The following is a 15450-nucleotide window of genomic DNA, read 5'->3' on the forward strand; positions in this document are numbered from 1 at the left end:
TTGGATTAAACTTCATAACCTGCACTTGCTTCTGTCCGCACCTCCTTTATGTGACAATTTCTGTATACAGCAATACACTGTATATAAGAGCTATCCATGGGTGTCTAGATTCCCCTGGCCACCATCTGACCCAGGGCCCATTAGCAAGAGGTAGGCATTTGCTGTCTGATGAGATGCAAACATAGAACCCAGAAACATGCTGTTTACAGACTTACAGACTATCTGCTGTCAACACCATACATTGTTGATAATTTGCAAGTTCATTGCAAGCATGTTCATATTTAAAATATTTTAATATTCCCTAGTTCATTGAAAGCCCTTATAGATGTCTGACTAATAGGAAAACAAGAGACAGAACCAGTGGTCCAGTGGAGTCTTTCTAATGGAAACCATAGCAAACAGTAATTCCTGTCCACCAACCCATAAATTCTGGTGCAAATGTTACCTAATAACATTAACGGTCGATGAAAATAGGACCCATTAAATCCTGAAGGAAACTTTCTTATATCTGATTGAAAAAAAGTACTACTGCAGACCATTTACATGGAGGCCACTGGAGTCTTGCTCTAGGGTCAAGTAGTGACACTCTGGCAGTCCAGAGTTCAAATTCATAATCTTCCAGTGATTAGGACAGAACCTTAACCACTTCCCTCACCCTGTCCTCTCTTCCACAGTGGATAAGAATGACCAAATATGCCCCATATAGCTCACATCCCAGCATGCATTAGTGCTTACCCAGCACCCATTTCATGATGAGGAGTTCTGTCCAGGAGAACTGAGTGGTTTTGACCCTGAACACCTGACGTGGGTGATCTGTGATGGTCTCATTGGGGAGATTCTTTACTCCCTCAAAACGGTCTGAAGCGTTCAGCACCAGAAGGCCCAAGAAGATGGTGAAGGAGACAGCATGAGCCACAAACTTCATAAAGGGACTGCGAAGAATCTGACCCAGCTGGAAGAAAGGGAAATAAATGAAAAAATTTAAGCAGATGAAGAGAAAAGTAAAGAAAAGAAAAGAGAAGGAGGAGGGGCATGGGTGGATTGATGGACAAATGGATGGATGGATGGTTTGGGAGAATGAATAGATGGATGAATATATGGATAGACAGTTGAATGGATGGTTTGGGTGGATGGATGAGATAGAGGAAATAAAGAAATTATCTGGGAAAATAATATGTGTGTGCGTGTGTGTGTGTGTGTGTGTGTGTGTGCGTGTGTGTGTGTATGTGATAAACTGTCATTGCTTTTTTCCAATTAAACATGCAACATATTGTAATAATGTGAGCAATAATATTGTAAGTGGAAAAAAAAGAACACATTATTTTAACACACAAGTAAACACATACACACACACACACACACACACACACACACACACACACACACACACACACACATACACACAAAAAAAAAAAAATACTCATAATGATTATTGCAACACATACAGAACACTCCTTTTGGGCAATGAAAATAATAACTCAGGATCAGAAGACATTTAGCTTGACGCAAGAATTATTGAAATGAATCCCCAAACCTTACACTTCTCAAATAGTCCCAAACACCCCCCCACACACACACCCCCCCACACACACTGACCCCTATACAAAACCTATAATAGGTCAGAAAATCTATATAAAGGGTAATGATGGTTTGATCTATAAAGAATAGATAAATTGGGTCAATAAAAAATTATTCTGGGTTACTGCAGCTCCTGGATGTGTGTGTGTGTGTTTGTGTGTGTATCTGTGTGTGTTTTGTGTGTATCTGCATGTGTTTGTGTGTGTATCTGCATGTGTTTGTGTGTGTACGTGCATGTGTTTGTGTGTGTACGTGCATGTGTTTGTGTGTGTATCTGCATGTGTTTGTGTGTGTATCTGCATGTGTTTGTGTGTGTACGTGCATGTGTTTGTGTGTGTATCTGCACGTGTTTGTGTGTGTATCTGCATGTGTTTGTGTGTGTACGTGCATGTGTTTGTGTGTGTATCTGTGTGTGTTTGTGTGTGTACGTGCATGTGTTTGTGTGTGTATCTGTGTGTGTTTGTGTGTGTATCTGTGTGTGTTTGTGTGTGTATCTGCATGTGTTTGTGTGTGTATCTGCATGTGTTTGTGTGTGTATCTGCATGTGTTTGTGTGTGTACGTGCATGTGTTTGTGTGTGATTAGATGACATTTGTTTTATCTCACCAGGTTCACCAGAGAAAATAATTAATGGGTGTGTACAGAATGCTGACTTAATTTCACTAAAATCCTGATTATCATCACAATCATTATTATTATTATTATTATTATTATTATTATTATTATTATTATTATTATTATTATTAATACCATAATAATTAATCAGTGATTAATCATACTTAATTCGTTTTCTTTCTTTTTTTTTTCCGTTGTGATCTGTCTGCTCTTTATTTTTGTCTTTCTCCTTCTACCTTTTTTCCCCTCTAATATTGCTGTCGTTCCCTCCCTTTCCTCCACCTCTTTCTAATAGTCTGTCAGACAGGGACAAAGGAGATGCCTTAATGAGATGTAATTATAGACAAACAGACTCGGAGCACACACATACACAAATAAATCCCACAATATCACAGTTGATGTCTGTTGTTCCTTCGTTTATATTTTCACCATATAGAGCACTAGGCTGTATCTACAGTATGTGTGTGTCTATGGTGCACATGTATATTAAACATGCTTATAGGGTCATATTCAGAGTTGGGATATATGTTGACAACCTCAAATTGGATTTCTGGGTGGCCCATAGAATAACCTATCTACAAATCACGTCTCTAAAGTTGCCAGGTTGTTCCTTAGAAGAGCTTCTGGAGTGTTTTTCAATTTTCTCTAGACCACTCTCTTAAAAACAAGCCCTTGCCTTTTGGCCAAAAGAAAAGCTTGCAATAAAATTGTGAACTGATAACTCAGATCACAATTTATGAGCGAAACAGGTTGAAAATTCCATCCTTCCATTTTCTATACTGCTTATCCTACACAGGGTCATGGGGGAGCCCGGAGCCTATCCCAGGGAACTCACGGCACAAGGCAGGGGACATCCTGGATGAGGTATCAACAATTGCACACACATTCACATGGACAATTTGGAAAGACCAATCAGCCTACAACACGTCTTATGACTCGAGGAGGAAACCGGAGTACCCAGAGGACACCCCCAAAACATGGCGAGAACATGCAAATTCCATGCACACAGGTCGGAGGTGGGATTCAAACCCCCAACCCTGGAGGTATGAGGTAAACATGCTAACCACTAAACCACCATTAAACTGTAATATCATAAAAAAAAAGCTGATTAAATTATTCCAGTAATGGAGGCTGGTGAAAACATGTTTATAGCTGCTATAACACAAGAGATAAGAGGAAATAACTTGCTCTGTGAACATTAAACATAGCTGGATATGAGTAAAGGTATGCTGCATCATTCTTTAATTAATGAAAAATTGGCAAACTGTTGTGGTATAAGAGGTATACAACGCTTCATGACATGCCTCATCAACAACACACCACAACATCACTTGTTTGTTTTCTTATAACTGCTTGCCAAGTAATGTTTCATCCTTCCATATCTAATACTGTTCTGAAATGGCATAGTTTTTCATGTATTTTTGGATGAAATATTGTTGTTACAGCAAAACGTTAGAGAGTAGCATTGGACAGCCCTACACCAGAGTGGATACAGTGCACACTCAGGTTCAAAGACTGTATAGTGAATAACTGAGCAGTGCTTCAATCCAGAGATAAATACTGAGCTCTGAATACCCAAGTGCAAGGTTTGGAGAGCACCTCCACACTACATGTGTTTAACTCATTTCCAAACTATGAATATGGCCCACAGAAGGTGTGTGTGTGTGCGTGTGTGTGTGTGAGAGAGAGAGATGAAGTACTGTTTTTACCTTGCTGCAGGGCATGATCCAGTATGCAATGGCGAGGAAAGGAAGTCCTACTGTTACTCCAAGCACAGTGAGACACTTCACTCCTATAGACTGTTGCCTCAGGTCAGCCAGATTCTCATACCAGATAGTTAACAGCTGCTGCTGACAGTTAGGATGGGCAACAAACTAGTGGAGAGGAAGATAGATAGATAGATAGATAGATAGATAGATAGATAGATAGATAGATAGATGGGGGGTGGGGGTGGGGGGGTCGGAGCATTAAAATATTATTCCATAGATTCAATATGTAAATGATTTAAAAATTACCAAAGGTACTTCATATTAATTATAATGATGCATTGCATTACATTTAAGGTTACATCATTTGAGACAGCTTTGTCCAGTACTTCTATTTATTTTTCGATCTCCATCAAACACATACTCATGGTAGCTCAAACAGGTCTGAGAATACCAATAAGTTCAAATCACATTACAGAGGAGTACAAAATACTATGAGTATTTACAGTGCATCTGGAAAGTATTCACAGCGCTTCACTTTTTCCACATTTTGTTATGTTACAGCCTTATTCCAAAATGGATTAAATTCATTATTTCCCTCAAAATTCTACAAACAATACCCCATTATGACAACGTGAAAGAAGTTTGTGTGAAATCTTTGCAAATTTATTAAGAATAAAAAACAAAACAAGCACATGTACATAAGTATTCACAGCCTTTGCCATGACACTCAAAATTGAGCTCCAGTAACAAAACCAGTAACATGATCTAGGAACATCTCCACATTTTTACCCTCATTAGGAAAACCAGGATCTATGAAAACTCATTCATCCCAAGTCTATCCCGGTCAAGAGAATTCAGCTCTGATGGGACACTATGCATGAACAATACACAAAGACAAATAACAGGAGAAAACCCACACAGACATGGTGACAACATGCCAAATCCAAACACAGAATGTATCAGAACAATCATCTATCCCATTTTCCATACCGCTTATCCTACACAGGGTCCCTGGGGAGTCTGAATCCTATCCCAGGGAACTTGGGGCACAAGGCAGGGGACACCCTCGACAAGGTGCCAACCCATTGCACCAATCATGATTTATTTAACAGAAATATAAAACGAATGATCTAGCTACCTGGCTCATTTTTAGGTTGCGTGGCTAAAATTTACAAGCACCACATCATCCTCTAATCATTTTCATATCAGACATGAGAAGCTGTGCCATTGCAATTTGAGCTCAAAGAGGAAATGCGGAGGACTTAATGTTCATTTCAATTCAATTTTAACATAGTTTTATGATGTTTATTTTTTAAAAATACTCTCACCTTGAAATTATATAACTTATTGAGTTACTGGTTAAGTAATCATTCTTGTTTTGTACTTTTGTAAGATTTACGGCTTATGTTCACATGGTGTAATGATCGATGCCCTGCCATCCGGCTCAAAATGTTCTAGCATTGTTACTGCTCCCCAAAGTCTTCATTAGTCTACAAGCTGTTTTATTACCTGCATACCAACAGATTGAAACTTCACTCATAGTGAGAAATAAGACTGCTGGGCAGTGCTAGGGCAGTGTATTGTGTGCTATTGGTTGTGTATAGCCTTGAATTACTACCAAGTAATTTGAAACTCCAAATTGCCTCTGTGCTAGTCAGTTACTTTAGAAGACAAAGGAATTGAATTGAAAGTTGCCTGAAACCTCTTGCTATCCCTCTTTCTCTCTGGACATTAACTGAGTCAATAGGCAGTACTTTTTAACAGAAACGAGGCCTGAAAAGAAACAAAAACACTTTTAAAACACTATTATGCTTTGGAGTACTTGGAATACAGTGGTAATTAATGTAATACAGTGCCTTGGAAATTATGACATAAAAAGTAATTCATAATTCATTAAAAAATATTTTAAAACCTGAAAAATGCTCCTCGCATAAATATTCAGCCCCTTCAGACTAGTACTTGGTAGAACCACCGTTTACTGCAATAACAGCTGGGATACATTCCTACCAGATTTTCACCCATTTTTTCTGGCAGATTTCCATCAGGTTCTTCGTGTTGGTTGGATGTTGTTTGTTGACTGCAATTTTCAAACAGTGCCACAGATTCTCAATGGGATTCAGATCTGGATTTGACTTGGCCACTGTTGGGCACATTCACCCATTTGTTTTTAACCACTCCTGCTGAAGGTAAAGGTTTTTGTTGTTTTAAATATCTCTTGTAATATGCCCTGTATTTTGATCCATTATTTCCCCCTTCAATTTAGACAAGAAAGCCCAGGTGCTGAGGATGAAAAGCATAACCAGAGCATGATGCTACCACCACCTGTCAGGGTTGAGACAGAGATGGATGCAAGTGCAGATTAAGTTTTTAATAATAATAATAATTCAAAATGAACACGAGGCAAAAACACTAAGGCAAGGAACATTAAAGCATGGATTCTTTCTAGCCACCCTGCCATACAGTCCTCAATTATGCAGAGCTCTTGAAATGGTTGGCTGCTCCACCTTCACACCACTCTTAGCCACTGTATTGTGTAACTCCTTCAGAGTGACTGCTAGACTCACTGAGGCTTTCCTCACCAGTCTCTGTCTTGTTTTTGCACTAAGTGCTTGGGTGGTATGATGCAGCTTCCACTTCCTCAATATTGCTTACTGGGTTGTCCGACCTCTTGGACATCTCAATAAGTGGTGGCTCAAAGGTTAAGCCTCTGGGTTACAGGTCAGAGGTTCAAGCCCCAGCACTGCCAAGCTGCCACTGTTGGGTCCTTGAGCAAGACCCTTAACCCTCTCTGCTCCAGGGACACCTGCTCTCTGCCCCAACCTTCCTAACAAACTGGGTGAAGAAAAAGAATTTCACTGTGCTATAATGTGTATGTGATCAATAAAGGCTTCTTCTAATTTTACACCCTATTCCAAAATTATGGAATTCTATTAACTTATCTTTAACTTCCTTAGAATGCTCCTTAGTTTTCACTTCCACTTCTCTTCTTCAGACAAAGACAGGTGGGTTTTGTTCAAGAAATGGGAGCTGTTGTTATATTGTGTAGGTGAAGGCCAATTATAAGTCAATTGTGTCGTCGTTATGAAAATAGCTTTCATCTGGAGCTACCAGAACCTGGGGGTTGAATCCATTTTTTTAATTTTCTTTGAAATACTTGCTGACCAATAATTCATTTTGACTTTGAAAATTAACCATAACAGAACGTATCTATCTATCTATCTATCCATCCATCTATCTATCTATCTATCTATCTATCTATCTATCTATCTATCTCTATATCTATATATATATATATATATATATATATATATATATATATATATATATATAGAGAGAGAGAGAGAGAGAGAGAGAGAGAGAGAGAGAGAGTATTATTACTTAATATTCTCAAGTAATAATCCATTCTAATACATTGACTCAATTTATAAACATATTCCACATTTTGCCTGACCCTGAGGTGGACATAACCCTGCACCTGGTTGCCTCAGTAACAGTCTGAGCTTGGACTGGGGATGAAGACTGAGAGTTTTGCTGAACATCTTCCCTTTATCTTTTTACATGAGTATTAGCATTCTCATCACACAAACGGTGTGCAAAGGGAACTCCAAACATTAATATTTGACAGTGGGCTAGTGGTTTTTTCTTTGTGTACAGTGTGTGTGTGTGTGTATGTGTTTTAGTTTCACATTTAACCTGAAACTATTAGATGAAATGAAACTATGAGTATTTGCAAACTCTAAAATAAAACCAGATATTTACAATACTTCTCGGGTTCATGGAAAGAGTAAAATTATGGACATGCGTCGGCATCTCATTCTCATACACTCAGTCTCATATACATAATAAATTGAAGCTGTCAGTAAAGGTTAACATGGTCTAAAACACCTGTTTTTTCATCCAGCTACCAGCCATAGTTTACTGTCTCTTTAATAATGTCTTAGATAAATTATAACATTTGTACACATTTAATTCTAATACTCATTCTAACTCTAATAATAAATATAATTCTAATACTAATACTAATACAGAGGCTTGTGCTACATTGATTTTTTTCAGATAGGCTTTAAGAATGCCTGTGTTCTTTGGATACATGCTTTACTTCTTTAACTTTTTAAAACCTGGAGGCCTTTTTGATAGGGAAATACTTTTATACAGTTCTTTCCAGGTTCCCCAAGAGGTACAACCAAAAAAACCCTTTTTTAAGAAGTGTACATCAGCCAGCTATAAATAGAACACTAGATCTTGCTGAATTTATCAAGGTGAGCTCACTATTCATACTAAAGCTAGACAAAGTACGTCATTTAAATTCTCTACCCAACACAATCCTGGCCAGGATAAAGTGGTTACTAAAGATGAACGAACGAACGAATGACAGAATGAATGAACAGTATTTCTTTTGACTTTAAGTTTGTATGTGCTTCTTTTTGTTAAAGCTGCTCTGATTATGATTTCGAGATGGTTCTTGGATTTTATATTTTACTGTCTTGTACTTTGGCCTTCATTTCTTTCATACTCATCTGCCCTCTTGATAAATTTCTGTATGGTTACACTGGTCCAAAGGAAGAGCAGAATTTTTTATTATCTATACCTACACAGACACTGCTTTTCTGGCCATATTGATGTGTGAAGCTGACCTTCTTAACTTCATATTTGATGGAGAGTTTGATACGGCTGAGGCAGGGCCGCTGGGGATCCGAGGGTGGCTTCTGATCCACATCACCGTTCAGAATGGCCTCAACCTCCTCTGTATCCCGGCACAGGTCCAGCACTCCCACCACAAAGTCCTTACACTGCATGGACAGCTTACGGTAATCATTCTGCAGTGATAAAAGAAGGAGACAATGCGATGTTAGATTTGACATACTGACTTGAGAAAGGTAGAAGTGATTTAAATTTACATAGACACCAGCACAGTGTAAAAAGGTTAATCTATCATAAAAACCCACAGACATTATTTATAAATCAAAATGCACAGTTTCAAGGTATCTTTTATCATTTGACTCCAGCATGACCTTCTTCTTGCTAGTTGAATTCAAGTACGTTTAGGACATATAGGAAAGATTTCCAATATGCAGTGTTTACTATTCATCTGCCCAACAGAACCCGAAATTGCACAGCTCTGATATAATCCATCTCTCTGATAGTGTGGAGAGAATAACCAAGCTGTGGCATGTTTATATATGATATACTGCTGCATTCTGTGGTAGCAGCGAGTTGAACAAAAGGTGAAAAAGTTTCCTGAGTGCCTCATTATACAAGCTCAACCATCTCATTACAGTTCTCTGCACATTCTTTTTTATAAAGTGTCCCATAATGAGCTTCCAGAGTCATTACATTTCTCTCATTCATATATACCAAATATAAAGAGAAATGACACAATCCTGACTGATGACTGGTGCTGAAAACAAATTCATATAGTCAGAGAGAGAGAGAGAGAGAGAGAGAGAGAGAGAGAGAGAGAGAGAGAGAGAGAGAGTGTGGGAGAGACTGTCTGTCCTTGCTTTGGAATGGACTTCGCTACCAAAACCAAATCCTACTGTAGGGGTCTAGGAGGAGTATTATGAACTCTTCCTGTATGTATTATGCAGATGTAATAGGTTGAAATAATACTCTTTATTGCAACAAAGTAACTGAATCATAGATAAATTCATCCATAACAATGGATGTTCCTTGTGTTTTGCTGTGATATTTGAAATTTTAAACACTTCAGTTTTATTCTTTAGTGACTGTGAGCTGAACGTACTGTATATCATTTAAACACGCACATCACACACCAGAAAAAAGGCCTCTGAACCCATATCCTACTGTTAACAGCGAGTAGTGAAAGACACTGTTCTTATATTTAGCACACTAGCATTTCATTACGACACCTGGGATTTTCACTGTGGTTAGTTCCTATCAGCACCTTAGTACGGCAATGCATTACAATTCTAGCAATCGCTTCACGGTCACCCTACACAACTCATTTAACCACTCGTTTTCCGTAACCTACAGCATGACAGAAATACACATGGCACAAATACATTAAAAAGCCCAAGAAAGCAAGAATAAATCATTTAACATGGGAAAACAATCATTGCAATGCTATATTTGTACATCTATTCAGCTTCTAGTTAACGATGGAGTCAGTCAGTGTTATAACAGTACTAATGATACCTCAGAAATCCGATCATGAGATCACTAACTTCATATCGCCTAGCCCTAACAGCTAAGACAAAAATGTAGTGATGTTAACCCAGAGCATCTCACTACTACATGAGTCACAGCCAATTGTCCATCACAGATTACTCACACATAATTAACTTACAACTAACGAATGCAATTCCATTCTCTGTGTCTTTACTGAGACATGGGTGCAGTCGAATTACACCAAGTGCATTTGGGAAAATAAACAATCACTGCAAATAGCTCTACGTTCTTGACCTGATAAGTCTATTTGCATGAATTTATAAGTATAATAAAATGTTATCTGGATGATATCTTAATTATGCTCTTCAGTAAGGCTACCATGACACAGCTCACAGATGAGTGTTAAGAAAGTGTCAGCCAGTTGCAGCGCAAATGTAGCTGCTTCCAAATACACAAAAGTTGAGAGTTCCAGTCAAGCTAAGGCGGTTTGTAAGTAAGTAAAACGCATTAACATCAAGTTATTTAAGAGCCGCATTTTGATCGCTCAAATGATGGCTCCGATTCACATTTCTTTGAAATTCGAAAGCTTCTAAGTTTTTCAACTTCTAAGCCAAAATCATCAATTTCTAATCTTCTAATCATAACTGTGGTGAATTTGATGAAAAGTTCAGGATCTTTATTACCATTTAAAAGTCTAGTCAACAATTTGCAGCAGAAATTTAGTTTGCCTTGGGAAGAGTATTTTCTATTTTCTAAATCTCACAATAGGTTGTCATGCAGAGAAAAAAAAAAATGAATAAAACAGGATGACACTGCACTCTCAGGGCAGGTCTCCTAATCAAACTAACAATGATTTCCACAAAACAATGCCAACTAGTGCTGATGGAAAAAGAGAAGTTTTAACAGCAAGCTTTGAGAAAAAGTTTAATATTAAAACAATTATTGCACAGGATGTGCCTCATGCCTAATTTTAATATTTGTAAGAGTTAACGAAAGGTTAACCACTAAGAATGAAAACAAAACATCTTTAATGTGGTGTAATCAAGCATCATTTGTGCAGTGCAATTAAACATTCCTCCTGCTGGCAGCAGTGCCCATGTGTTTAGAAGTGAAAATCTCATTGGATTAATTAAATGTATGTGATCATACCTGGTAATGAATGTTCACATTAATCTGTCAGTAGAGAATGCTTTACATGAGAGCAGTGGCCATTAGAAAATAACTGATATTTCGTTTTCAGAGCAGTCAAACTGGCCTCATGCAGCAACAAGGTCTTGCAAAAATTAGCTACCAGGCTGTGTGCAATGTTGCTTCAACATGCTTCCCATTTGACTGCTGGCTCCTGTTTGCATGAGAATAAAAAAACACCTGCTTCCATTTTTTCAAAAATATGTGGCTTTTCGGTATCATATGTGGCTTTTCCTCTTTGACTTACTGTTGATGTAAAATATAATAAATATGTCACAAGTCGTGGTCGAGCCAGAAGCAGGTGCAGATAATGACTTTTATTGAAGCAACGTACTAAGAAACAAAGACTCTAAGACAACTTGAAAAAACACTGTGGCATGAAACAAAACACTGAGTCATAAACAACATGAATCTAGGACTACTTGGCATACTACTGTGGCAACACTAAACATAAACTAACAAGATCACGAAACATAGAACGCAGCGGTCTAAGACAATGAAAGACAAGCAAACAGTGCAGACACGGACTATATATATATATATATATATATATATATATATATATATATATATATATATATATATATATATATATATATATATATATATATATATATATATATATATATATATATATATATATATATATACATACATACACATGAGTGCTCATTAACCAAAACGTGAATCAGGTGCAGGTGGTCATGTGACAACTAGTGCAGTGCAGTGGCTGATGGGAAGTGGAGTCCAGAGCTTCCCGATATGTGACAGAACCCTCCCCCCAAGGGCGCTACTCCCGGAGCGCCCAAAATTATACGTCCTCCATCTGGTGGTCCTGGCCCCCTGGAGAAAATGTCCCCCGCAAAACCAGGAGGCCGGGCGGCTTCTACAATGGCACAGGGAGGCTGAGATATTTCCTCGGCAGAGCATGAAAGCGGGGCGACGTCCTCGGCAGAGCATGAAAACGGAGCGACGTCCCCAGCTGAACAGGCGGGCCGAGCGACGACCTCAGCTGAACAGGCGGGCCGAGCGACGACCTCAGCTGAACAGGCGGGCCGAGCGACGACCTCAGCTGAACAGGGAGTCTGAGCGACGACCTCAGCTGAACGTGAAAGCGGGGCGATGTCCTCCATGGGACAGGAGAGGGGAGCGAGGTTCTCCGCGAGGCCCGGGAGAGGAGCGACGTTCTCCGCGAGGCCCGGGAGAGGAGCGAGGTTCTCCGCGAGGCCCGGGAGAGGAGCGAGATTCTCCGCAAGGCCCGGGAGAGGAGCAATGTCCTCCGTGGAGCAGGAAAGGGGAACGATGTCCTCCGTGGAGCAGGAAGGGGGAGCGACACACTGAGAGAAGCGAAGAAAAGGAGTGACGTCTTTAGCGGAACATGGAGGCAGAGTGACATCCTCGGCGGAGCAGGAAGGCAGGGCAACGTCCTCGGCGGAGCAGGAAGGCAGGGCGACGTCCTCGGCGGAGCAGGAAGGCAGGGCGACGTCCTCGGCGGAGCAGGAAGGCAGGGCGACGTCCTCGGCGGAGCAGGAAGGCAGGGCGACGTCCTCGGCGGAGCAGGGAGGCTGGGGCTCTGAGGTCACTAGGTGAACCTTGGGCATGGGCGGAGCTTGGCTGGCCATGTCGGCGGACTGGGGCATGGGCGGAGCTTGGCTGGCCGTGTCGGCGGACTGGGGCGTGAGCGGAGCTTGGCTGTGCGTGTCAGCAGACTGTGGCGTGAGCGGAACTTGGCTGGGCGTGAGCGGAACTTGGCTGGGCGTGAGCGGAACTTGGCTGGGCGTGTCGGCAGCGTTGGGCGTGGGCTGAACTTGGGCGACCGGGTCGGTAGACCTGGGCGTGGACTGAACTTGGGTGACCGGGTCGGTAGACTTGGGTGTAAGCAGCATTTGGTCATTTGGGTCAGTAGGCCTGAACGTGAAGTCAGGGACGCGAGACTTGATTTGGACCTCAGGGACACGAGGCTTGGCTTGGACCTTCCTGACTGGAGGCTGGACCTGGAGCTCAGGGACTGGAGGCTGGACCTGGAGCTCAGGGACTGGAGGCTGGACCTGGAGCTCAGGGACTGGAGGCTGGACCTGGAGCTCAGGGACTGGAGGCTGGACCTGGAGCTCAGGGACTGGAGGCTGGACCTGGAGCTCAGGGACGTGAGACTTGATTTGGACCTTAGGGACTTGAGACTTGACTGGGACTTGGACATCAGGGACATGAGACTTGACTGGAACTTGGACTTTCCTGACTTGAGGCTTGGCTTGGATCTCAGGGTTGAGCTCTGTATGACGTTGCCTGTAGTAGTGGGTAAACAGTGGGTACCCCCCTGAGAAGTTGTTCTAGCTCCTCTTTCGCCTCTGGACTCCCGAATCGCAACATGAAATCCCCCACAAACTGTTCTACACCGTCCAGGTTCCTACAGTGCTTCTCCAGTTTGAGCTGCACCCATTGACGGGCCGGTCCAAAGAACCGGGACCACATAAATCGGAGCCATTGCTTCTCCTCTGGCTTAGGGTCTAACAGGCTGGCGAAATAGTATTGACAGTCTACCAGGAAATACTCTGGGGCACCAAAAAATCCGTCAAATGGGTCTGGAAGCTCCATAAATGTCCATTGTGGGAAGTGGACGGAGTCTATAGCGGGGACGGTTGGCGTCGACTTCCGGGTTCTGCGTCTCCTCCGTTCTCCTGCTGCTTCCATCGTGGAGGCGATCTGCTGCTTCTGATTGTTGGTCTTTCGTTCTGTCACAAGTCGTGGTCAAGCCAGAAGCGGGTGCAGATAATGACTTTTATTGAAGCAACGTACTAAGAAACAAAGACTCTAAGACAACTTGAAAAAACACTGTGGCATGAAACAAAACACTGAGTCATAAACAACATGAATCTAGGACTACTTGGCATACTACTGTGGCAACACTAAACATAAACTAACACGGTCACGAAACATAGAACGCAGCAGTCTAAGACAACGAAAGACAAGCAAACAGTGCAGACACGGACTATATATACGAGTGCTCACTAACCAAAATGTGAATCAGGTGCAGGTGGTCATGTGACAACTAGTGCAGTGCAGTGGCTGATGGGAAGTGGAGTCCAGAGCTTCCCGATATGTGACAAAATACCTGAATAATATTTGAATAACTGTGCACATTCCTAATTATTGCAAAGCAACTTTCTCTTGGAGGTACAATATGGAAGACCTTTAATATCAGTATCTGTCAGTGAACAAAAGTGGGTAAAATGTTATCTTGTACTTACTAAATAAACTCCAAAGGGATGGGGTAAACAATTTTTTTTTATATATAAAATTTTATAAAAACTATACTTTCTTTTAGAACACACCAACTTATTTCTGTTACACACTGTTTGTGTGACACTGTTGTAATATTAGTTTTTGTACATCTGAATACTTTCTTGCTTTACTTTGTTGTAAAAGTTATAACTTTGTGAAAGAACATAAAAAACATGTTCTGATCTTATCTTTTTATCCACTCATCTTCTTTGATTAGTTTTCCCCTCTCTGGTGTTCTCTTAAAGCCTTCTGACTAGCTTGCAAACTTAATCTCCTTTTCCATGTGCATATTGCTCTTTCCATCATGCTGCGACCTCTGAGGAGAAATGTTCCTCAGCTATGCACTGATGTAGATGAGCAACTGGCAGTAATGAACAGACATGGAGAGAAAATCCAGTCACCAAGTAGCCATACACGTCTAAACCTACATTCTTTCAAGGCCTTGGGACTCCAGTTGGTGATCACACAGGCACACTCACTGTCAAGAATTCTTTATAGCAGCTGTAGATGAGCTTCAAGAGGTATGTACAGGGATGAGACATATTTCCAGTGGCATAAAACACCTTATTCCTGTTAAACATTTTATGTAGCTGAGTGCATAGCAGAGCAGTACTGAATTCAAGAGGTGTGTACATGTATATTTCTAATGGCACAGCATTATCAGAGCAAATCTGCAATGAATGGCCTGTTTATCTCTAGTAACGGCTTGATGGCCTGTTTATCTCTAGTAATATGTCAGTATGGTGGCTGTGGGTGACAGCTGCCACCCTTGAAATAAGCCCTGCCACCCCAATTCCTGGTAGATCTGTTGATCTAATATGGATTGTATGGATACATACACATACATATATACATAGATACATACAGCTATGGATACAGATGCAGATTAACAATGGCTTTCTTAATAAAGCTTGCAGGATAATCCAAATCATGAGACAAAAACGTGGTCAATA

The 15450-nt window shown here is 40.8% G+C and overlaps 1 protein-coding gene across 1 annotated transcript in view; it reads right to left on the reverse strand.

Moving 5' to 3' along the window:
- Nucleotides 1-15450, reverse strand: part of trpc7b (transient receptor potential cation channel, subfamily C, member 7b) — an 85406-nt gene that overhangs the window by 40166 nt on the left and 29790 nt on the right. The window contains exons 3-5 of the mRNA XM_017484652.3: nucleotides 8536-8718; nucleotides 3902-4066; nucleotides 736-952 (exon numbers count right to left, since the gene is read on the reverse strand). Of these exons, the coding sequence (XP_017340141.1) occupies nucleotides 736-952; nucleotides 3902-4066; nucleotides 8536-8718 (565 nt within the window). The remainder of the gene's footprint in view (nucleotides 1-735; nucleotides 953-3901; nucleotides 4067-8535; nucleotides 8719-15450) is intronic.

The sequence above is a fragment of the Ictalurus punctatus genome, chromosome 14, assembly GCF_001660625.3.
Source record: "Ictalurus punctatus breed USDA103 chromosome 14, Coco_2.0, whole genome shotgun sequence".
Taxonomy (NCBI): domain Eukaryota; kingdom Metazoa; phylum Chordata; class Actinopteri; order Siluriformes; family Ictaluridae; genus Ictalurus; species Ictalurus punctatus.